General features: G+C 55.3%; 1 protein-coding gene across 1 annotated transcript in view; it reads left to right on the forward strand.

Annotated features, from left to right (window-relative positions):
• DCHS1 (dachsous cadherin-related 1) overlaps positions 1–21,651 on the forward strand; it is a 35,246-nt gene extending 13,595 nt beyond the window's left edge. The window contains exons 2-21 of the mRNA XM_087433282.1: positions 1,076–2,986; positions 8,515–8,703; positions 8,800–9,031; positions 9,166–9,402; positions 9,762–10,787; positions 11,009–11,202; positions 11,417–11,513; positions 11,616–11,773; positions 11,973–12,837; positions 12,928–13,167; positions 13,262–13,387; positions 14,024–14,233; positions 15,296–16,174; positions 16,299–16,412; positions 16,585–16,796; positions 16,878–17,032; positions 17,219–17,349; positions 17,465–17,748; positions 18,107–18,245; positions 18,574–21,651. Coding sequence (XP_087289408.1) covers positions 1,196–2,986; positions 8,515–8,703; positions 8,800–9,031; positions 9,166–9,402; positions 9,762–10,787; positions 11,009–11,202; positions 11,417–11,513; positions 11,616–11,773; positions 11,973–12,837; positions 12,928–13,167; positions 13,262–13,387; positions 14,024–14,233; positions 15,296–16,174; positions 16,299–16,412; positions 16,585–16,796; positions 16,878–17,032; positions 17,219–17,349; positions 17,465–17,748; positions 18,107–18,245; positions 18,574–21,185 — 9,891 coding nt within the window. The 5' untranslated portion in view covers positions 1,076–1,195 and the 3' untranslated portion in view covers positions 21,186–21,651. The remainder of the gene's footprint in view (positions 1–1,075; positions 2,987–8,514; positions 8,704–8,799; positions 9,032–9,165; positions 9,403–9,761; positions 10,788–11,008; positions 11,203–11,416; positions 11,514–11,615; positions 11,774–11,972; positions 12,838–12,927; positions 13,168–13,261; positions 13,388–14,023; positions 14,234–15,295; positions 16,175–16,298; positions 16,413–16,584; positions 16,797–16,877; positions 17,033–17,218; positions 17,350–17,464; positions 17,749–18,106; positions 18,246–18,573) is intronic.
• Positions 21,652–22,459: the final 808 nt, after the last annotated feature.

Here is a 22,459-nt window from a genome sequence, read left to right on the forward strand (position 1 = left end):
TACCAAAGGGCAGCGATAACGATCTTCACAAAATGTAAGTCATATCATGGCATCCCTTACAATGCTTTCGTGGCTTCCATTTGCCCTTAGGGTATAGTCAATTCATCACCAATTCATCACTCATGGCTTATGAGTCCCTGCCCCATTTCATGCCCCCTGCCCCCAGCACTCTACACCTACACACATTGTCCCCTACCCCCCAAACACTCTCAGCCCTTTCTTGACTGTAAAGTCTAAACCTTCCCACTTTCTGTTCCCTCTTTAAAGGCTCTTCTCTCCTTTCTGTACCCGTGTCTGCACACCACTGCCCAGCTAACACCTACTCATTAAGTAGATCCTTATCTGAATGTCACTTCCTCAGATAGGCTCTCCCTGATGTCCTGTGGTCAGCCCTCTTCTCTGCTCTCACAGCTCCGTGTACTCCTCACAGCCCTTGTCACACTTGGAATTATTTGTCCAAATCCTGGACTGTGGAGCCAGGGACTGTTTCCTTTATTCACTGCGGTGTCCCCAGTGAATATGACTGTCATCTTCCTGAGCGCAGATGGCTCCACATGGCAGGTGTCAATCTCTTGTTGAAAGGAGAGGGAAGTGCGGCTAATGGAAAAAATATATATAAATAAAACAAGAGAGCCTTCAGCATATTTAAATGCAGAGAGAAGGCTCCAGCAGAGAGGAAGAGGTTGAGGGTTCAGGTGAGATTACCAAGCACATGGTTATTGAGGTGAGTAGTAATCCTGAGTGAGAAGGAAAATGAGAAGGGATTGGCTATATTTTAAAGTCTAGATATGGGAGGAAGGGAGTCTGAGGGCATTCAGACTTGAACAATAGGAAGCAAAACCATCTGCTGAGAGAGGGGTGGTCAGGGTAGGATTGAGACCTGCCAGGGAGACTGGAGTGGGTCCCGAGGAGTCCTGAAGCAGGAGCTTCCTGGGGCTGAGATGGATGTGAGGCAGCACAAGGGCCCTGCTGGGGGGCTGAGCATGCCTGAGTCTTGGTGTGGCCTAGACCCCGGTCTCCCTGGACAGTTGATCCCTCCCCCATCATGACCTTTTTTCTTCTGCTTTTCTCCCAGGTCAGGAAGCCTGAGCTGGAGCCAGGGCCCGAGTTGGATCTGATCCAGAGCCTGAGATCAAGCTGGGCCCAGAGCCTGGCCTGGAGCTGGAGCCCAAGCCACAACTGGACTGCCCCTGTCATGCAGAAGGAGCCGGGCGTTGCACCTTCCTGCACTGGCAGGCAGAGCCCCAGGCCCCTCTCCCTGCTACCACTGCTGCTGCTGCTGCTGCTGGGAGCCAGGGTGCCAGGCGCCTGGGGTCAGGCTGGGAGCTTGGACCTGCAGATTGATGAGGAGCAGCCAGCAGGCACACTGATTGGGGACATCAGTGCAGGGCTTCCGGCAGGCACAGCAGCACCTCCCATGTACTTCATCTCCGCCCAGGAGGGCAGCGGCGTGGGCACAGACCTAGCCATTGATGAACACAGTGGGGTGGTCCGTACAGCCCGTGTCTTGGACCGTGAGCGGCGGGATCGCTACCGCTTCACTGCAGTCACTCCTGACGGTGCCACTGTGGAAGTTACCGTGCGAGTGGCTGACATCAATGACCATGCTCCAGCCTTCCCCCAGGCTCGGGTTGCCCTGCAGATACCTGAGCATACAGCTCTTGGCACCCGCTACCCGCTGAAGCCTGCTCGTGATGCAGACGCTGGCCGCCTAGGAACCCAGGGCTATGCACTATCTGGTGATGGGGCTGGAGAGACCTTCCAGCTGGAGACACGCCCTGGTCCAGACGGAGCTCCAGTGCCAGAGCTGGTAGTTACTGGGGAGCTGGACCGAGAGAACCGTTCGCACTACATGCTGCAACTGGAGGCTTACGATGGTGGTTCACCCCCCCGGAGGGCCCAGGCCCTGCTGGATGTGACACTGCTGGACATCAATGACCATGCCCCAGCTTTCAATCAGAGCCGCTATCATGCTGTCGTGTCTGAGAGCCTGGCCGCTGGCAGTCCTGTCCTGCAGGTGTATGCATCTGATGCCGATGCTGGTGCCAATGGGGCCGTGACTTATGAGATCAACCGGAGACAGAGTGAGGGTGATGGACCCTTCTCCATCGATGCACACACAGGGCTGCTGCAGTTGGAGCGGCCACTGGACTTTGAGCAACGGCGGGTCCATGAATTGGTGGTGCAGGCACGGGACGGTGGGGCTCACCCTGAGTTGGGCTCAGCCTTTGTGACGGTGCATGTGCGAGATGCCAATGACAATCAGCCCTCTATGACTGTCATCTTCCTGAGTGCAGATGGCTCCCCCCGAGTGTCTGAGGCTGCCCCACCTGGCCAGCTCGTTGCTCGCATCTCTGTGTCAGACCCAGATGATGGTGATTTTGCCCATGTTAACGTGTCCCTGGAGGGTGGAGAGGGCCACTTTGCCCTAAGCACGCAGGACAGCGTCATCTACCTGGTGTGTGTGGCTCGGCGGCTGGATCGGGAGGAGCGGGATGCCTATAACTTGCGGGTTACCGCCACAGATTCGGGCTCACCCCCGCTGCGGGCTGAGGCTACCTTTGTGCTGCACGTCACTGATGTCAATGACAATGCGCCTGCCTTTGATCGCCAGCTCTACCGACCTGAGCCACTGCCTGAGGTTGCACTGCCTGGCAGCTTCGTGGTGCGGGTGATGGCCCAGGATCCTGACCAGGGCACCAATGGTCAGGTCACCTATAGCCTGGCCCCTGGTGCCCACACTCGCTGGTTCTCCATCGACCCCACCTCAGGCATCATCACTACAGCTGCCTCGCTGGACTATGAGTTGGAACCTCAGCCACAGCTGATTGTGGTGGCCACGGATGGGGGCTTGCCCCCTCTCGCCTCCTCTGCCACAGTTAGCGTGGCTCTGCAAGATGTGAATGATAATGAGCCCCAGTTTCAGAGAACTTTCTACAATGCTTCACTGCCTGAGGGCACCCAGCCTGGGACTTGCTTCCTGCAGGTGGGTAAGCCCTGCACAGAGTAAGATGCTGTTGTGGGCAGGAGTGGATCAGAGGGTAACGGGGGACCTCACAGCAGGAACCAAGCCTTACAGGTACATCTGTTTATGGTGACTTATGCCAGAGGGTTTGGTCCTGTCCTGTGAGCTCCAAAGTCTGCAGAGCTTGAGGGTTGATGAGAAGATGAGAAAGCAGATTGCAAGAGCTGGGCCAGGTAATCTTGGGAGTTGAGGGAATTAAGATTGGATCTAGAGAAAAAGTGTCTTGTGGTATTAGGAAGTGAGAGAGACTCTATAAAGTCTGACAGCTGTTCCATACAGCCATGTGGCTCCTGTTCCCCAAGGGAGATGCCAGCATTTACGGAGTCCTCCAAGCCTTGTCCAGTGCTGGGCTGTGCTGGAAGAATCCCCCATCCTTGCCCTTGGTGCTGGCCTTGATGGGACACTTGGGCTCAAGCACAAGGATGAAAGATAACAAGAAGTATCCAGTGAGATCCCAATGTCCAGAGCAGGAAGGCCTCTCAGAGGAAGAGGCAGAAGCCCCAGACAGACTCTGGGAGCCACAGAGTGCCTGCAGGTCAGGCCTGGAGGAGATGGAAAGAGCATGAAACTGGAGAAGCAGGCCAAGGCCAGATTGCAGAAGTCTGGACACCAAGCCGTGGGGGGTTAGGACTTTACTTGAAAGGCAAAGGAGGTCACTTAATTTCTTTGAGCCAGAAAAGGGCGTGATCAGATTGTTTTGGTTTTGTTTTGTTTTGTTTTTAAGACTTGATGTTTTTTGGAGCAGTTTTAGATTCACAGTAAAATTGAGTGGAAGGTAGAGATTTCTCATATACCCCTTGCCCCTACTCATGCATAACCTCCCCCATTATCAACATCCCATACCAAAACAGTACATTTGTTACAATTAATGAACCTACGTTGACATATCATTATCACCCAAAATCCATAGTTTACATTAGGGTTCACTCCTGGTGTTGTATATTCTATGGGTTTGGACAAATGTATAATGACACATATAATGTATATGTATAATGGACATATATAATGACATGCATCATAGTATTATACAGAGTAGTTCCACTTCTAAAATCCTTTGTGCTCCACCTATTCATCCCTCCTTCCTACCCACAGATTGTTTTTTTTTAGGAAGCTAACTTGCTTTAAGGGTGAAGGATGGAGTGGATCAGTGGGTAAGTGATACATTCAAGAATTAACTTACCCACTGTAAGCCTGGCACTGTGCTGGACCCTGGAAACAAAGAAAGGAGACAGTCTTGTTCCCAGGCAGGTCCCAGTCTAGACAGGGAGACACACCAGTAACCAGTGCTGCATCAGGTGGCATATGAGATGCTGTGAAAGCCCAGAGGAGGGGCCTTTGAAGAACCAATGAGACTTTGCCAAATGGATAATATAGGTGTGTGGATGAAGACTCCAGGCCTACAGAAAGAGCTGAAGAACACCGTGATGTGTTAGGGGGCTGCATTGTTCAGGTTGGCCTCAACGGTGCTGATGAGAAAGAGTTGGAGAGAGATGAGACAAGATACTATACAGGGATCAGATTACAAGCTTTGACTTTATCCTAAAAATCACAGGGAGCCAATTAGGGGCTCCAGGCAAATCTGGTGTATCTTTTGGAAAGGTTGCTTTGGCAACCTTGCACCCTGGAATATGGATGCAAGAGAGGAGACTGGAGGCATGGAGGCCTATTAGGAGACTAGTGCTTGAAGTCCTTGTGTCTCAAAAGTCCACCAAGCCCCTGAGTATCTTCTTGGGCTGCCTTTTGGCCTAGACTTCCAGGCCACTGCCTGGGCCTGGCTGACCCGCTGTCTTCTGACCAGACTCTGAGTATTTGCCTGCCTGCTGCTGTCCAGCTCCCACCCGCTCTCTCATGTGTTTACTCTCCCTCTTGGCCCAGGACCAGTGGGCTGTGGCTTCCAAACTTCTTCCTCCTCACTACTGCCTGAAGTAAGAGTGTAACTCTCCAGGTGGTTTCCTAGAGTTTTTACTATTAGTAACCATAGAGGAAGCAGGGGTAAAAAATGATCATTGGGTGTTCATAACTGTTAAAAGAAGTCTTAATATTTAATTCATTCAGTATACATTTGTCAGGTATCTACCATGTGCCTGTTATTGTATTAGGGACACAGAATACAGTAATGAATGAGTCATCCCTCCCTACTTCACGGAGTTTATAGTCCAGAGGAGAGATTCATGTGCAAAGAAACAGTTTACTGCAATAAGAAAACTTCCATGATGGGGATCTATGTGAGGTACAGATAGGCAGTACAAACATTTTCCCAAAGGAAGGGACCCTTGAGCTGAGACTCAGAGGATAAGCAGGAGTTTATGATGGGATCAGACGAGAAGGGTTCCAAGCAGAGGTGACATGCCCAGAGGAGTGGGAGAGCCTGATTTGTTTAAGGGCCTACAAGTGGCTCAATATCTCTGCAGTTTAAGAAGTGAGATGGGAGAGTGAGAGATGAGACTATGCAGGTAGGCCAGACTGTGAGGAGTCAAGCCAAGCCGAGGAGTTTGAGCATTTTTCTTTAGGAAGCATTGAAGATTTTTCAGTAGAAGAGTAATATGATCATACTTGTTTTCTCAAAAAATGCTTTTGGTAGTCAGTGTGGAGCAGTGGTTCACAGCTGGGGGAGATTTTGCCCTCTGGAGGGGACATTTGGCAATGTCTAGAGACATTTCTGATTGTCGTAATTGGTGGGATACTACTTGCATCTAGTGGGTAGAGGCCAGGGATGCTGCCAAACATCCTATAAATGTACATGACAGCACCACAACAAAGAATTATCTGGTCCACAATGTCAGTTGTGCCAAGGTTGAGAAATCCTGGTGTAGAGGACAGACTGGAGGGTCAGACATCTACAAGAAGGGAATTACAATAGTCCAGGAGAGAGACAGCTCAGGCCTAAGTCAGGACAGTGATACTGGTGATGGAGAGGAATAGACAAATAGAAGAGATAATGAGGATTTACTTAGTCCCTGGTTGATTGATGTACCGGGAGAGGAAAAGGGAAGAACAGATTGCTGGCTTGAGCAGCTGTGTGGATGGAAGAGTCATTAGAGAAGGGTTTGGAATGATCATGAGTTTAGTTTTGGACAGGTTGGATTTAAGGTGCCTGTGGGACGTCCAAGTGGAGATGTTGAGCAGGCATCTGCATGTACAAGTTGGAGTTCAGAGGAGTGGTCTGGGTCAAAGTACGGACGATGGTCAAAGCCACGGAAGTGGAAGAGAAGGCCCTGAGAGAGTGTGTTAGAGTGAGAAGAGGCCAAGGAGAGATTCCAGGGAACAACAACGTGTAAGAACAGGCAGAGTAAGGGGAGGTGGAGGAGGGCTGTGGAGTAGGGAAGCAGTGGGAGGAGAAACAGGAGAGACGCCTGGGAAGGAGGTAAGAATGGGGCAGATGCAGTAAGTTTGTGGTCTGGTAAGAATTTTAGAGAGTTCACAGATAAGGGTCTCTATTTTCTCCTTGAAATAGTGCATTTGATGAGAGCTAGGGGTGGGGTGGGACAAAAGGAGAGAGACGAGGTTAGTTATAGCTTTTGGGCAGAGTGGGAGAGGGAGCTGACCAAGGTTGGACTGTGAAGCAGGGCTGAGCACCTGCTGAAAATGAAGACTGCACATTTGCAGTGGAACCTCTGAGCAGGGGCCGCACAGGCCAGGAAATTCACTTCTGCTTTGGTCATTTCCAGTCAATGGCTCCTGCGCTTTCGGGGGTCACTTCCTGACAACTTCCCCTGACCACTATTTATTGCTTTCTTCCTGCAGCAAGTCAGAGGGCAAAGGTCTTGAACAGCTTCTGGAGATGGTGCTGCAGCTGTGCTGCAGCCCGCCTGGATTGATGCAGGGGGAAGTTTGTCTCCTGGGATATCCGGGCCCACAGCCACAGTAAAGAGTTGGAGCAGGAGCTGTTTCCAGGGTTCAGCCATGGCAGGGTCTTACTGTCCCAGGAGGGTAAACAATGGCACAAATCACTGCTGTCAAGGGCCTGGGCAACAATCAAGAAGTCCTTGGCCAGCCTTCTCTCTGAGCAACATTTTCTGGCTAAGAAAGGGGAACTCTCCAGCTTCCTCTTACAGCATATCTTGACCCTGAGGCCCTTGTATCCACAAAGAGCACTTTGTCACAGGCTACAGCAGTCGGCACCAGCTGACACACTGCTGAGGGCCTAATGTGTGCCCAATGTATAAAACTTAGTTTGAAAGAAGTTTTTGTTGTAAGGCAGGGCAATCAGAATGTCCGTTTACTCAGTGAACAAATATGCATAGAGTACCTACTGCGTGCCTGGCCCTATCCTGAGCTCAGGAGCTCTCTCAGAATGGTGTCTCCTGCTCATCTGGCTCTGAAATGTTCAGAGGCTCCTGACATTGGTGTCCAATCATTCAGCTTTTCCTGAGCCAGTCTTAGAGATGCTTGAGAATTAGTCAGGAAATCTTTCCCCTACTTCTTAGTTTTGGGGAGCTCCCAGGACTTAATGACCTCTTATTGTCCCATTGACTTACAGTTCTCACTCTCTCACTTCCAATGAGGTTGGCTTGAGAGGTGATGGGATGCTAAAGGTGCACGAGCCACATCCATAAATCCATAGAGCAGACCCTGATCACTCCAGTGATCAGATGCCAGTATCAATCAGATCCCACTCTGCACTGACCAAACTCAATGAAGAGCAGGCCTATAACATCAGTCTCTACAGTTCTTTTGGTCAGCTGGTTCTCTGCTTAGAGTGATGATGAGACTCGGTCATTAACTCCCTGTGATCCACCTGGAGCTCTTAGCACTCTTCTTAGGGAGTACAGTTGGTCCTTATCATTTGTAGATACTGTATTTGTGAATTCACTGACTCTAAAATTTATTTTAACCCCAAAACCAATACTCACGGAGCTTGTGCAGTCAATCCTGGACATGGCAGAATGATGGAAAATTCAAGTTGCCCTAAGTGCACATTCCCCGCTGAGGTCAGACAAGGCAACGCTCTGCCTTCATGTTTCAACTTTTAAACTGTAAACAAGGGTCCTTCTTGTGGTCTATTTAGTGCCACGTTTTTCACATTTTTGTGCTTTTTGTTTGGTGATTTTGCTGTTTAAAATGGTCCCCAAGTGTAATGCTGAACTGCTGTCTAGTGTCCCTAAACACAAGAAGGCTATGATGTGCCTTATGGAGAAAATACGTGCATTAGATAAGCTTCGTTCAGATATGAGTTATAGCACCGTTAGCCATGAGTTCAATGTTAATGAATCAACTATATATATGTTAAATAAGGTGTCTTTAAACAGAAACACACATAAAGCAAGGTTATGTATTGACCAGTTGACAAAAATGTTGTGACCAGAAGCTCACAGGAACCTAACCCAGATGGTGAGGTCTGGACTGGGGTTGGGTTTGGCGCGTGTCCTACTAGTCCCCTCTGTGTGTCCACCATCTAGAGACTCTGGGCACCAGCTGGCCCAGGGCCACTTAGCTCTGGTTTTTCTAGCCAAAAAGATGAGGCATCACTCACTGCAGCCTCTCCCCAGGTGACAGCCACAGACGCAGACAGTGGCCCATTTGGCCTCCTCTCCTATTCCCTTGGTGCTGGACTTGGGGCCTCGGGGTCTCCCCCGTTCCGCATTGATGCCCACAGTGGTGACGTGTGCACAACCCGTACCCTGGACCGTGACCAGGGACCCTCGAGCTTCGACTTCACGGTGACGGCTGTGGATGGGGTGAGTGGGCAGACCGTGGGCAGGTTGGGGTGCTGGGGTAGAGCATCACCAGGGCCAGACAAGGCCCACCTGACTTACGGCCGCATGTCTCCCCAGGGAGGCCTCAAGTCCATTGTATATGTGAAGGTGTTTGTGTCAGACGAGAATGACAACCGCCCTCAGTTTTATCCACGGGAGTATGCTGCCAGTCTGAGCGCCCAGAGTGCGCCGGGCACAGCTGTGCTGAGGGTGCGTGCCCATGACCCTGATCAGGGGCCCCATGGGCGACTCTCCTACCACATCCTGGCTGGCAACAGCCCCCCGCTCTTTGCCTTGGATGAACACTCAGGTGAGGATCCTCCCATTCCCAGGGCTAGCTCCCCGACCCCCCTCCCCCGCTGCCTAAATAAAGTACTGCCCCCCACAACCCTTCCAGCTCTATTCTGTTTGCTTATATATTTCTGCTTCTATCTCTCCTCCCAGGGCTGTTGACAGTAGCCTGGCCCTTGGCCAGACGGGCCAACTCTGTGGTGCAGTTGGAGATCGGGGCTCAGGATGGAGGTGGCCTGCGGGCAGAGCCCAGTGCCCGAGTCAACATCAGCATTGTGCCTGGAACCCCCAAACCACCCATATTTGAGCAACTACAGTATGTCTTTTCTGTGCCAGAGGATGTGGCACCAGGCACCAGTGTGGGCATAGTTCAGGCACACAACCCACCAGGTATCATTTATCATTATACCCACTTGGTGCCATACCCAGACACCCCAACATAACCCTCGAGCTCCATCCCAAGGTACCGTAGAGTATCACACTGCAGGTAGCCCCCAAACAAAGCACTTCGGTTCCAATCCCAGCACCTCCTTGGGCACGATGCAGGAACTCTGCTTCATCCCCTGCCATATGAACATCACCCTAGTGCCACCCAGCTTCTCTGCTAGCACTTGCCCCTCCCCCTAATACTTTGAAAGACACAGGTGTGGGCACTGCCTAGCCCCTCTTGGTATCACAGTCTGGGCCCCAACTCAATAGGTGACCAGGTGCTCCCCATCTCTTTCCTGACCCCTGTCTCCTCTTCCTAGGTCGCTTGGGGCCTGTGACCCTTGTGCTCTCAGGTGGGGACCCCCGAGGACTCTTCTCCCTAGATGGGGCCTCAGGGCTGTTACAGACACTTCGCCCTCTGGACCGGGAGCTGCTGGGACCAGTGCTGGAGCTGGAGGTGCAAGCAGGCAGTGGAGTACCCCCGGCTTTTGCTGTAGCTCGGGTGCGTGTGCTGCTGGATGATGTGAATGACAACTCCCCTGCCTTCCCTGCACCTGAAGACACAGTGTTGCTGCCACCAAGCACTGCCCCAGGGACCCTCATCTATACACTGCGGGCTCTGGACCCTGACTCAGGCGTTAACAGTCGAGTCACCTTTACCCTGCTTGCTGGTGGTGGTGGGGCCTTCACCGTGGACCCTACCATGGGCCATGTGCGGCTTATGGGACCTCTGGGTCCCCCAGGGGGGCTAGCCCATGAGCTGGAGCTGGAGGCCCGGGATGGGGGCTCCCCGCCCCTCACCAGCCACTTTCGGCTGCGGGTGGTGGTACAGGACTTGGGGACCCGTGGGCTCGCTCCGCACTTCGACAGCCCTACCTACCGTGTGGACCTGCCCTCAGGCACCACCCCTGGAACTCAAGTTCTGCAAGTGCAGGCTCGAGCACCAGATGGGGGCCCTGTCACCTACCACCTTGCAACAGATGGGCCAAGTAGCCCCTTTGGCGTGGAGCCACAGAGTGGGTGGCTGTGGGTGCGGGCAGCACTGGACCGTGAGGCCCAGGAGTTGTACACACTGAAGGTAATGGCAGTGTCTGGGTCCAAAGCTGAGTTGGGGCAGCAAACAGGCACAGCCACCGTGAGGATCAGCATCCTCAACCAAAATGACCACAGTCCCCGCTTGTCTGAGGAGCCCACCTTCCTGGCTGTGGCTGAGAACCAGCCCCCAGGGACCAGCGTGGGCCGGGTCTTTGCCACTGACCGAGACTCAGGACCCAATGGACGTCTGACCTACAGCCTGCGACAGCTGTCAGAAGACAGCAAGGCTTTCCGCATCCACCCCCAGACTGGTGAGCACTGGGACCCAAATTCTGAGACCCCATAGCCTCATCCTCAGACTGGTGAACACCCAGACAGTATCCCCAGGCCCAGGCCACAAAGACCAGGGCTGAGCCTGGAGTTTTGCGCTGGTATTTCCCTTCACAATCCCCAAACCCCAGCCTGTCAGCCACATGCCACAGGCTCTGCATCCCTAGCTATCCCATACATGATGTCTGTCCTGCACTCGCAGGAGAGGTGACCACACTCCAAACCCTGGACCGTGAGCGGCAGAGCAGCTACCAGCTCCTTGTGCAGGTGCAAGATGCAGGGAGCCCACCCCGCAGTACCACAGGCACCGTGCATATCGCAGTGCTCGACCTCAATGACAACAGCCCCACTTTCCTGCAGGCTTCAGGGGCTGCTGGCGGGGGCCTCCCTATACAGGTACGTGAAGCAGCAGGACCCTGCCCTGAAGAAGTGTGAGAGAGAATGGGGGTCTCCCCATTGAGCTATAGGTGTAGGTAAGCGAGACTGCCTCTTAGAACAGGTGTGAGAGCAAAAAAGGGGCTCTGCCTGCACACAGGTGAGGGGAACTTGATTCTGAGTTGTCTCAAGAACAAGGAGGAGACAACTGTAGGTGAGTGGTGTGTCCCCACAGGTACCAGATCGCGTGCCTCCAGGAACACTAGTGACGACTCTGCAGGCCAAGGACCCGGATGAGGGGGAGAACGGGACCATCCTGTACACACTAACTGGTATGGGTAGTGGAGAGAAGAGAGTTGGTGGGTGATGGCATGCCCTCATGACCTGCCCAGCTCTGAGACCCAAGCCTTCAACCTTGCTCTGCCTGTCCCCAGGTCCTGGCTCAGAGCTCTTCTCTCTGCACCCTCATTCCGGGGAGCTGCTCACTGCAGCACCCCTGATCCGAGCAGAGCGACCCCACTATGTGCTGACTCTGAGTGCTCATGACCAAGGTAGCCCCCCTCGGAGCTCCAGCCTCCAGCTGCTGGTGCAGGTATGGCTGCCCTTCCTTCAGTCTGTCCCCTTCCCCTTGGCCACGGCTGTGAGCCCCCCTCCAAGAGTTCCACCTTCATGGGGTCCTTGCCACTCTAGTTAGCTACTCTCACCCCCCTTCCTGCTTCCCCGCGGGACAGTCCAGACTCCCTTTTACACGAGTCCCCCTGATTCCGTGCTCCCTCCCTGGTCCACAACAGGTGCTTCCCTCAGTTCGCTCGGCTGAGCCCCCGCCGGATCCCTCAGAGCCAGACCCAGCGGCGCCGGTGCCTGTTGTGCTGACGGTGACAGCAGCCGAGGGGCTGCAGCCCGGCTCCCTGTTGGGCTCGGTGGCGCCGCCAGAGCCGGCGGGGGTGGGCGCACTCACCTACACACTGGTGGGCGGCGCCGACCCGGAGGGCACCTTCGCGCTGGATGCGGCCTCAGGGCGCTTGTACCTGGCGCGGCCCCTGGACTTCGAGGCCGGCCCGGCGTGGCGCACGCTCACGGTGCGCGCCGAGGGGCCGGGAGGCGCGGGCGCGCGGCTGCTGCGAGTGCAGGTGCGCGTGCAGGACGAGAACGAGCATGCGCCGGCCTTCGCGCGCGACCCGCTGGCGCTGGCGCTGCCCGAGAACCCCGAGCCCGGCGCGGCGCTGTACACGTTCCGCGCGTCGGATGCCGACGGCCCTGGCCCCAACAGCGACGTGCGCTACCGCCTGCTGCGTCAGGAGCCGCCTCTGCCTGCGCTGCGCCTGGACGCGCGCACCGGGGCGCTCAGCGCACCGCGCGGCCTGGACCGGGAGACCACCCCCGCTCTGCTGCTGCTCGTGGAAGCCACCGACCGGCCCACCAATGCCAGCCGCCGCCGCGCAGCGCGCGTTTCCGCGCGCGTTTTTGTCACGGATGAGAATGACAACGCGCCCGTCTTCGCCTCGCCGTCACGTGTGCGCCTCCCGGAGGATCAGCTGCCTGGGCCCGCAGCGCTGCATGTGGTAGCCCGGGACCCGGACCTGGGCGAGGCCGCACGCGTGTCCTATCGCCTGGCAGCTGGCGGGGACGGCTACTTCCGACTACACTCCAGCACTGGTGAGTGGGGCCCGAGGGTGGGGGTGAGGAGGGTGCTGATGTGGAGGGAGCGTTGAGGATCCCTTCCAATCTGGCTTGCCGCTCACCTAGGAGCGCTGTCCGTGGTGCGGTCTCTGGACCGCGAACAGCGAGCTGAGCACGTACTGACAGTGGTGGCCTCCGACCACGGCTCCCCGCCGCGCTCAGCCACGCAACTCCTGACTATCAGTGTCGCCGATGTCAACGACGAGGCACCCGCTTTCCAGCAACAGGAGTACAGCGTCCTCTTGCGTGAGAACAGCCCCCCTGGCACATCTCTGCTCACTCTGCGGGCAACCGACCCCGACCTGGGTAAGACCTGGGGGGATGGGTTGAGGGAGGGATGGACTGGGGCAAGAAACGGTATATTTACCCTTGGATCTTTTTCCATGCTGCCCCTCCTCAGGGGCCAATGGTCAAGTGACTTATGGAGGCATCTCTGGTGAAAGCTTCTCCTTGGACCCAGACACTGGAGTTCTCACCACTCTTCGAATGCTGGATAGGGAGGAGCAGGAGGAGATCAACCTGACAGGTACACATTGACAGGACTCCAAAAGCGTGAGGTGTTGTGAACACCAATGTAAGATGGACAGAACCCTCAAAGTACCTTCTAGAAGCTTCCACTGATTACAGCACAGCTTCTGTTACATTTTTGGATCTTTTTGGAGATTCAAGAGTTCAGCAGAATGCAAAGTGAACTGACTTCTAGGCTATCAACCACTGTGATCATATAAACTCTGAAATGCATAACGTCGCAGCTCTGCCCTCTAGGATTCTCTCAGTTTATACTGCAGCCATTTAACAGATATTGAGTACCAGAGAGGTTAAGTGACTTGCTCAAGCTAACACAGCTTGGAAGTGGCAGAGCTGAGACTTGAACCCAAGATCTTTTAATACCTCATTTAGTGCCTTTTCTGTCATACCACCACTAATCTAAGATACATCTTGCATGCATGAAGCATGGGAGGTGGGGGAAAAAAACATTTTCTGACACATGTATATTTATGTGTGCATGCACATATGTAGTCTCCTGTGTGCTGCTGGGGTGTAGAGAGATGGACATTTTCCCGTTTGTGTGCACCTGGTGAAAATGTGTGAACACTATGTGGTGTGGATTTCTCCATGGAATGGGAGCAGACTAGATCTCATTGATTTTACTTCCCTACAGTGTATGCCCGGGACGGGGGCTCACCTCCACTGTTAACCCATGTCACAGTGCGAGTGGCTGTGGAGGATGAGAATGACCATGCCCCAACCTTTGGGAGTGCCCACCTCTCCCTGGAGGTGCCCGAGGGCCAGGACCCCCAGACTCTTAGCACACTGCGGGCATCAGATCCAGATGTGGGAGCCAACGGGCAGCTGCAGTACCGCATCCTGGGTGAGAACCATCCCACATCCAGTAACCCAGCACCCACTTGTCCAGTTCTTACTCCTTGTTGGCCTATGTCAGACTCAGTTAGTGTGTCTCGGTCTCCTTTTCCTTCTCTTTCTGTCCTCCACTTTCTCTTTCATGCATATATTTGTGTCTCTGAGTGTCTCTTTCTATGCCTCTCCAGCTCTTTGTCTCCCTGTCTGTTTTTATCTTCTTGTTTCTTTTTTTTTTTCTGTCTTGTCTCTGTCTCTCCCTGTAGAGCAGTTGTTCTCAAACTTATTGGTGTCAGGAACTCTTAACATTCTTAATTTTTGAGAACACTAAAGAGTTTTTGTTTGTATGATATCAATATTTATTGATATAAAAATGTGATATAATATTATAATATATAATATAAATATATAATAAATATACTATATCAGTATTTACTGTATTAGATATTAAAGCTGAGAAAAATTTAAAATATCGTTGCAAAACAAGCCAATGAAGTATACTGCTTGCCATATTTCTGCATGGGCACAAGAAAATATTAGGGTTTCAAATAACAGTTTGTTGGACAGTAATAAGGTTGCAAAGATTATAGCAGGTGTGACTGAAGGTAAGCCAAAAAAAACTGAATGAATCTCTGAAAACATACAGAGTTATGCTCTAAACTTTCTACCTAGAATATTCTAGAAAACACAAGAATACATAAGCACACATTCCATTAACCATCCAAGTGATGATGTCATCACGTCCTGTAGCATCTGGACTCCATTGTACATTTGTGAGATAATGAGAACAAAAAATGCACAAAATGTCCTGGTATTGCTATGAAAATGGTTTTGGTCTTATGTACTCCCTGAAAGGGCCTCAGGGGACTCCCAGGAGTCCCCGGTCCACCCTCTGAGAACAGCTGCTTTATAGTCTTTCTTTACCTTCCGTGTTTCTCTTTGTTTCTCTGCCTTTCTCCCAGTTTCTCTCTCTCCTCTCTCTCTCTTTCTCTCATTCTTTGCTGTTGCCTGTAAATCACTCCCTCTCCCGTGGGCTGACACATGTATGTTTATGTGTGCATGCCCTTCTCTGCAGATGGGGACCCATCAGGAGCCTTTGTCCTAGACCTAGCCTCTGGGGAGTTTGGCACCATGAGGCCACTAGACCGGGAGGTGGAGCCAGCATTCCAGCTGCGGATAGAGGCCCGGGATAGAGGCCAGCCAGCTCTCAGTGCCACTCTGCTTGTGACAGTGACAGTGCTGGATGCCAATGACCACGCCCCAGCCTTCCCTGTGCCTGCCTACTCTGTGGAGGTGCCTGAGGATGCGCCTGCGGGGACGCTGCTGCTGCAGCTACAGGCTCATGACCCTGATGCTGGGGCCAATGGCCATGTGACCTACTACCTGGGTGCAGGTGCAGCAGGAGCCTTTCTGCTGGAGCCCAGCTCTGGGGAATTGCGCACAGCCACAGCTCTAGACAGAGAGCAATGTGCCAGCTATGCCTTTTCCGTGAGCGCAGTGGATGGTGCAGCTGCTGGGCCCCTAAGCACCACGGTGCCTGTCACCATCACGGTGCGTGATGTCAATGACCATGCACCCACCTTCCCCACCAGTCCCCTGAGGCTGCGCCTGCCGCGCCCAGGCCCCAGCCTCAGCCCCCCGACCCTGCCTCTGGCCACTCTTCGAGCTGAAGACCGAGACGCTGGTGCCAATGCCTCCATCCTATACCGGCTGGCAGGCACACCACCTCCTGGCACAACTGTGGACTCTTACACGGGTGAAATCCGTGTGGCCCGCTCCCTTGTAGCCCTGGGCCCCCGTGATCGTGTCCTCTTCATTGTAGCCACCGACCTTGGCCGTCCAGCTCGCTCCGCCACTGGTGTGGTCATTGTTGGGTTGCAGGGGGAGTCTGAGCGTGGACCCCGCTTTCCCCGGGCTAGTAGCGAAGCCATGCTCCGTGAGAATGCACCCCCAGGTGGGTCCCCAACCATGTCTCCCAGCTTTGTATCCCTGGATGGGCTGGGGTTACTCACTAAAAATGTCCCCCAAACTCCCTCAGTCTAGTGCTCACAGTCCAACCATTACCATCCTCTGTGTAGGGACTCCCGTTGTCTCCCCCAAGGCTGTCCATGCAGGGGGCTCCAATGGACCAATCACCTACAGCATTCTCAGCGGGAATGAGAAAGGGACATTCTCCATCCAGCCTAGTACAGGTGAGAGGCAGGAGCAGGGGGCTCAGGGAGAGGACAGGCTCCTGGGGGAGCTCCTCTTTGGGCCTGGGGAGGCTCAGGTGGGAGAGGGGCTGCTGTTGAGTAAGGGGCCTGAGAGAGGGAGGCTCCAGGGCAAGCAAGGGGGCTGTCAGTGATGCATTCTGCCTCCCCTCAGGAGCCATCACAGTTCGCTCGGCAGAGGGGCTGGACTTTGAGGCAAGCCCACGGCTGCGACTGGTGCTGCAGGCGGAGAGCGGAGGAGCCTTTGCCTTCTCTGTGCTGACCCTAACCCTGCAAGATGCCAATGACAATGCTCCCCGCTTCTTGCAGCCCCACTATGTGGCCTTCCTGCCTGAGTCCAGGCCCTTGGAGGGGCCCCTGCTGCAGGTATGGGGTATGATAGAAAGTTGGGGGCAGAGCTGTTTTGACTTATCCAGACCAGTGCCAACAGCCTCCTACTCCCACCAGGTGGAGGCAGATGACCTGGATCAAGGCCCCAGTGGACAGATCTCCTACAGTCTGGCCGCATCTCAGCCAGCACGGGGGTTGTTCCATGTAGACCCAGCCACGGGCACTATCACTACCACAGCCATCCTGGACCGTGAGATCTGGGCCGAAACACGGTGAGGCCTGGCTCTGTAGACCCTGCGACCCCATCCTGGGTCTGTCTAGTTTCAAGCCCTGCCTTGAATGCCCCTCAGTTTCTAAGCCACATCCTTGAGCCCCCCAACCCCTAGCTTGTCCTGAGTCTTCCTAGCCCTGCCTAGGGTTCTCCCTTATCCCCAGGCCCCACCCCTGATTGTGTCCAGGCTGGTGCTGATGGCCACAGACAGAGGAAGCCCAGCGCTGGTGGGTTCAGCTACCCTGACAGTGATGGTCATCGACACCAATGACAATCGCCCCACCATCCCCCAGCCCTGGGAGCTCCGAGTGTCAGAAGGTGAGGGCTGGGTAAACTGAGAGATTCAAAGGGTGGTAGGGCGGTGCTGTTCCCCAGCCTGGTGCTCCATGGGTGCCTAGGACCATGCCAAACACGCTTGTCCCATGTACTGCAGATGCACTATTGGGCTCAGAGATTGCACAGGTCACAGGGAACGACGTGGACTCCGGACCGGTGCTGTGGTATGTGCTGAGCCCATCTGGGCCCCAGGATCCCTTCAGCATAGGCCGCTATGGAGGCCGCCTCTCCCTCACAGGCCCCCTGGACTTCGAGCAGCGTGACCGCTACCATCTGCAGCTGCTGGCACATGACGGGCCTCACGAGGGCCGTGCCAACCTCACGGTGCTCGTGGAGGATGTCAATGACAATGCACCTGCCTTCTCACAGAGCCTCTACCAGGTGCCGACACCCTCAGATGTCCCCACACCTGGGGCCAGAGTTGTTCACTTTGGAGAGAAGTGAGGAGGCTAGAAGCATCTGGGGTGGGCTAGGCATTGGAACTGACCTGGGGATGGAGCTCTGGAGATGGGAGGGTCCCATCTCAAACCAGCCTTCCAAGTCCTGGGAACTGTGTCCAGATTCTGCATCCTGTGCCTAGAAATGGGGGAAGGTGAGTAATTTGAATACTAGGGAGTATGGACTCCAAACTGGAATGGATGCCAAGCAGGGCTAACGGGACCAAGCCCCAGAACATAGGGTGAGTGGGCGGCAGGGCAGCTGGGAAGCTTGGCCATAAACACTTGTCCTCACACTTCAGGTAATGCTGCTTGAGCACACACCACCAGGCAGTGCCATTCTCTCCGTCTCTGCCACTGACCAGGACTCAGGTGCCAATGGTCACATCTCCTACCACCTGGCTTCCAGTGCTGAGGGCTTCAGCGTTGACCCCAACAATGGTGCGTCCTTTCTGGGATCTGACTGCCTCTATTGGACTGTGTTGGGCCATATTCTGACCTCATTCCTAGAATTTCTTGCCTGAACTCTTAACTCCTAGATCTCTGACCCAGGGAGGACATTTTACCCCCTTTGTCTCTATTTTAAGCCCTGACTGCATGTCTAGAAGCTGTTCTTTGAATCCTGGAGGCCATTCCATAATTTCCCAGCACATAGGCCATTCCCTGGAGTCTGATGTCTGAGGCCATTTCCTAGGCCCTGAAGGCTCACCCCTCTGCTCACACAGCCTCTGCTGAATGCATGTTTCTCTCCATTTCTTTCTCATCTCAGGGACCTTGTTCACAACATTGGGAACAGTCGCCTTGGGCCATGAGGGGCCAGGAGTGGTGGACGTGGTGCTGGAGGCACGAGATCATGGGATGCCTGGCCGGGCAGCACGAGCCACAGTGCATGTGCAGCTGCAGGACCAGAACGACCATGCTCCGAGCTTCACGTTGCCACACTACCGTGTGGCTGTGGCTGAGGATCTGCCTCCTGGCTCCACCCTGCTCACCCTAGAGGCCACAGATGCCGACGGAAGCCGCACCCATGCCACCGTGGACTACAGCATCGTCAGTGGCAACCGAGGCCGAGTCTTTCAGCTGGAACCCCGGCTGGCTGAAGCTGGGGAGGGTGGTGGACTAGGCCCCCGGGCACTGGGCTGCTTGGTGTTACTTGAGCCTCTAGACTTTGAAAGCCTAACCCAGTACAATCTAACTGTGACTGCAGCTGACCGGGGGCAGCCACCTCGCAGCTCAGCTGTGCCAGTCACTGTCACTGTGCTGGACGTCAACGACAACCCACCTGTCTTCACCCAAGCGTCCTACCGCTTGGCAGTACCTGAGGACACACCTGTTGGAGCTGAGCTCCTTCATGTGGAGGCCTCCGACGCTGACCCGGGCCCTCATGGCCTCGTGCGTTTCACTCTCAGCTCGGGTGACCCTTTGGGGCTCTTTGAGCTGGATGAGGGCTCGGGTGCCTTGCGACTGACTCGCCCCTTGGACTGTGAGACCCAGGCTCGACATCAGCTTGTAGTGCAGGCTGCCGACCCTGCCGGGGCACACTTTGCTCTGGCACCAGTGACCATCGAGGTCCAGGATGTGAATGACCACAGCCCAGCCTTCCCGCTGAGCTTGCTCAGCACTAGCCTGGCAGAGAACCAACCTCCAGGCACTCTTGTGACCACTCTGCATGCGATCGATGGGGATGCCGGGGCTTTTGGGAGGCTCCGCTACAGCCTGTTGGAGGCCGGGCCAGGGCCTGAGGGCCGCGAGGCATTTGCGCTGAACAGTTCAACAGGGGAGTTGCGGGCACGAGTGGCCTTTGACTACGAGCACACAGGAAGCTTCCAGCTGCTGGTGGGTGCTGCCGATGCTGGGAATCTCTCAGCCTCAGTCACTGTGTCGGTGCTGGTGACTGGCGAGGATGAGTATGACCCAGTATTCCTGGCTCCAGCTTTCCACTTCCAAGTGCCAGAAGGTGCCCGGCGAGGCCACAGCCTGGGTCATGTGCAGGCCACAGATGAGGATGGAGGTGCTGATGGCCTGGTGCTCTATTCCCTTGCCACCTCTTCCCCGTATTTTGGTATCAACCAGACTACAGGGGCCCTGTACCTGCGAGTGGACAGCCGAGCACCAGGCAGTGGAACAGGCACCTCTGGTGGTGGGGGCCGGACCCGGCGTGAGGCACCACGGGAGCTGAGGCTGGAGGTGGTGGCACGGGGACCTCTCCCTGGTTCCCGGAGTGCCACAGTGCCCGTAACCGTGGATATCACCCACACTGCATTGGGCCTGGCACCTGACCTCAACCTGCTATTGGTGGGGGCTGTGGCGGCCTCCCTGGGAGTTGTGGTGGTGCTCGCACTGGCAGCCCTGGTCCTAGGGCTGGTGCGGGCCCGTAACCGCAAGGCTGAGGCAGCACCTGGCCCAATGTCACAGGCAGCACCCCTGGCCAGTGGCTCCCTGCAGAAGTTGGGCCGAGAGCCACCTAGCCCACCGCCCTCAGAGCACCTGTATCACCAGACTCTCCCCAGCTATGGTGGGCCAGGAGCTGGAGGACCCTACCCCCGCGGTGGCTCCCTGGACCCTTCACATTCAAGTGGCCGAGGCTCAGCAGAAGCTGCAGAGGATGATGAGATCCGCATGATCAACGAGTTCCCCCGTGTGGCCAGTGTGGCTTCCTCCCTAGCTGCCCGTGGCCCCGACTCAGGCATCCAGCAGGATGCAGACGGACTGAGTGACACATCCTGTGAGCCACCTGCCCCTGACACCTGGTATAAGGGCCGCAAGGCAGCCCTGCTGCTGCCAGGTGCAGGAGCCACTCTGTACCGAGAAGAGGGGCCCCCAGCCACTGCCACGACGTTCCTGGGGGGCTGTGGCCTGAGCCCCGCACCCACCGGGGACTATGGCTTCCCAGCAGATGGCAAGCCATGCGTGGCAGGTGCGCTGACAGCCATTGTGGCTGGTGAGGAGGAGCTCCGTGGCAGCTATAACTGGGACTACCTGCTGAGCTGGTGCCCTCAGTTCCAGCCGCTGGCCAGCGTCTTCACAGAAATTGCCCGGCTCAAGGATGAAGCTCGGCCGTGTCCCCCGGCTCCTCGTATTGACCCACCACCCCTCATCACAGCCGTGGCCCACCCAGGAGCCAAGTCTGTGCCCCCAAAGCCAGCCAGCACGGCTGCAACCCGGGCCATCTTCCCACCAGCCTCTCACCGCTCCCCCATCAGCCATGAAGGCTCCCTGTCCTCAGCTGCCATGTCCCCCAGCTTCTCACCCTCACTGTCTCCTCTGGCTGCTCGCTCACCCGTTGTCTCGCCATTTGGGGTGGCCCAGGGCCCCTCAGCCTCAGCACTCAGCACAGAGTCCGGCCTGGAGCCACCCGATGACACAGAGCTGCACATCTAGCTGTGGCCCAGGCTGGGCCCTGACCTGGGATGCGCACAGTGTCCCCAATGCAGGCCCCATCTGAGCCTGCCCTGGGCAGCCTCGGACCATGACTGGCCACGGAGGAGGCCAGCTCCCCATCCCAAACTCTTCCAGTGGGGGCAGGTCCCACGTCTCACCCCAGCCCCATCAGAACACCAACACCACAGAGGCCCTGTTGGGCAGTGACCTGTGGCCAGGTCCAATGTGGGGCGAAATATGAAGGAGGCAGCAGCCCTGGGTTCTGCTCAGTGAGGGCTTCCTGCCCTGTGCCAGCACCTTGAGATGGAGCTGAGACTTTATTTATTAGGGGGCAGGGTGAATGGGGGAGGTCCCTCCAACCTGTTTGGGCCCAGCTTCTTTGGGTTCCACTAACACCCCTGCCCCTGCCCAGAACCAAGTGCCAATTCTCACTCTGGAGCCTTAATAAACTGCAGTTTGTATCCAACGTCTGGCTCTGTTCTGCGGGGGCCATAGGGATGGGGGGCATGATTGGAAGGGGTGGGTACCAGGAGGTGGTAAGGGGGTGAGGGAGGCTCGGGAGGCACGAGGGGTGGTGGACATAGGGGCCTTTAGGGTGAAGATGGCACTGGGAGCACGGGCCTGCCCTGAGGCTGACCATCATGTCTCTCTGCAGTCCACTTTTCCCTCCAGCATGGGCAGGAGGCCAGGGAGAAGGCAGACAGCAGGGGCTTTCTTGTGGCAGTGACCTAGAGAGGGATTGGCTGGATGGCGAGAGATCTTGGGGATGACCAGCTCGAGGCTTGAGGGGTGGATACAAGAGCAGCCAAGTGGTTTGTTTTTCTCGAGGCCGCTATATATTCACATGTAATAAGAGCTCACATTTGTTGAGCCTTTGTCATGTCAGGCTTTCTGCTGAGCGATCTGCCCGCTTTATCTCTGTAAATTCTCACTGCAACGGTAAGAGGCAGAGCACTTTTAATATAATAGTTTCTGTATTCTAAATGAAGAAACCCAGGCTCCAAGTGGTTAGGTGACTTGCCTGATATCATACAGCTAGGAAGAACCCAGGTCTATGGGTCTATGGGCCTCCAGAGCCCATTTCTTAAGCACCCCTTATACCCTGTGGTGAGTCCTGCTTGGACTCTTGCAGCAGGGGGGAGCCCTGGGCTTACCCAGTGCTTGATGGGCCGCAGAGGGACAATCTAGTGGCAGCCCCACCCATTCCCCAGAATTCAGGACCAACCCCATTGGAGGGAGGAGCCAGCACCGTCACTAGTTTCTAGGCAGAGGAG

Source organism: Ceratotherium simum, chromosome 7, assembly GCF_057802395.1.
Source record: "Ceratotherium simum simum isolate JZ-2026a chromosome 7, ASM5780239v1, whole genome shotgun sequence".
In the NCBI taxonomy this organism is placed as follows: domain Eukaryota; kingdom Metazoa; phylum Chordata; class Mammalia; order Perissodactyla; family Rhinocerotidae; genus Ceratotherium; species Ceratotherium simum.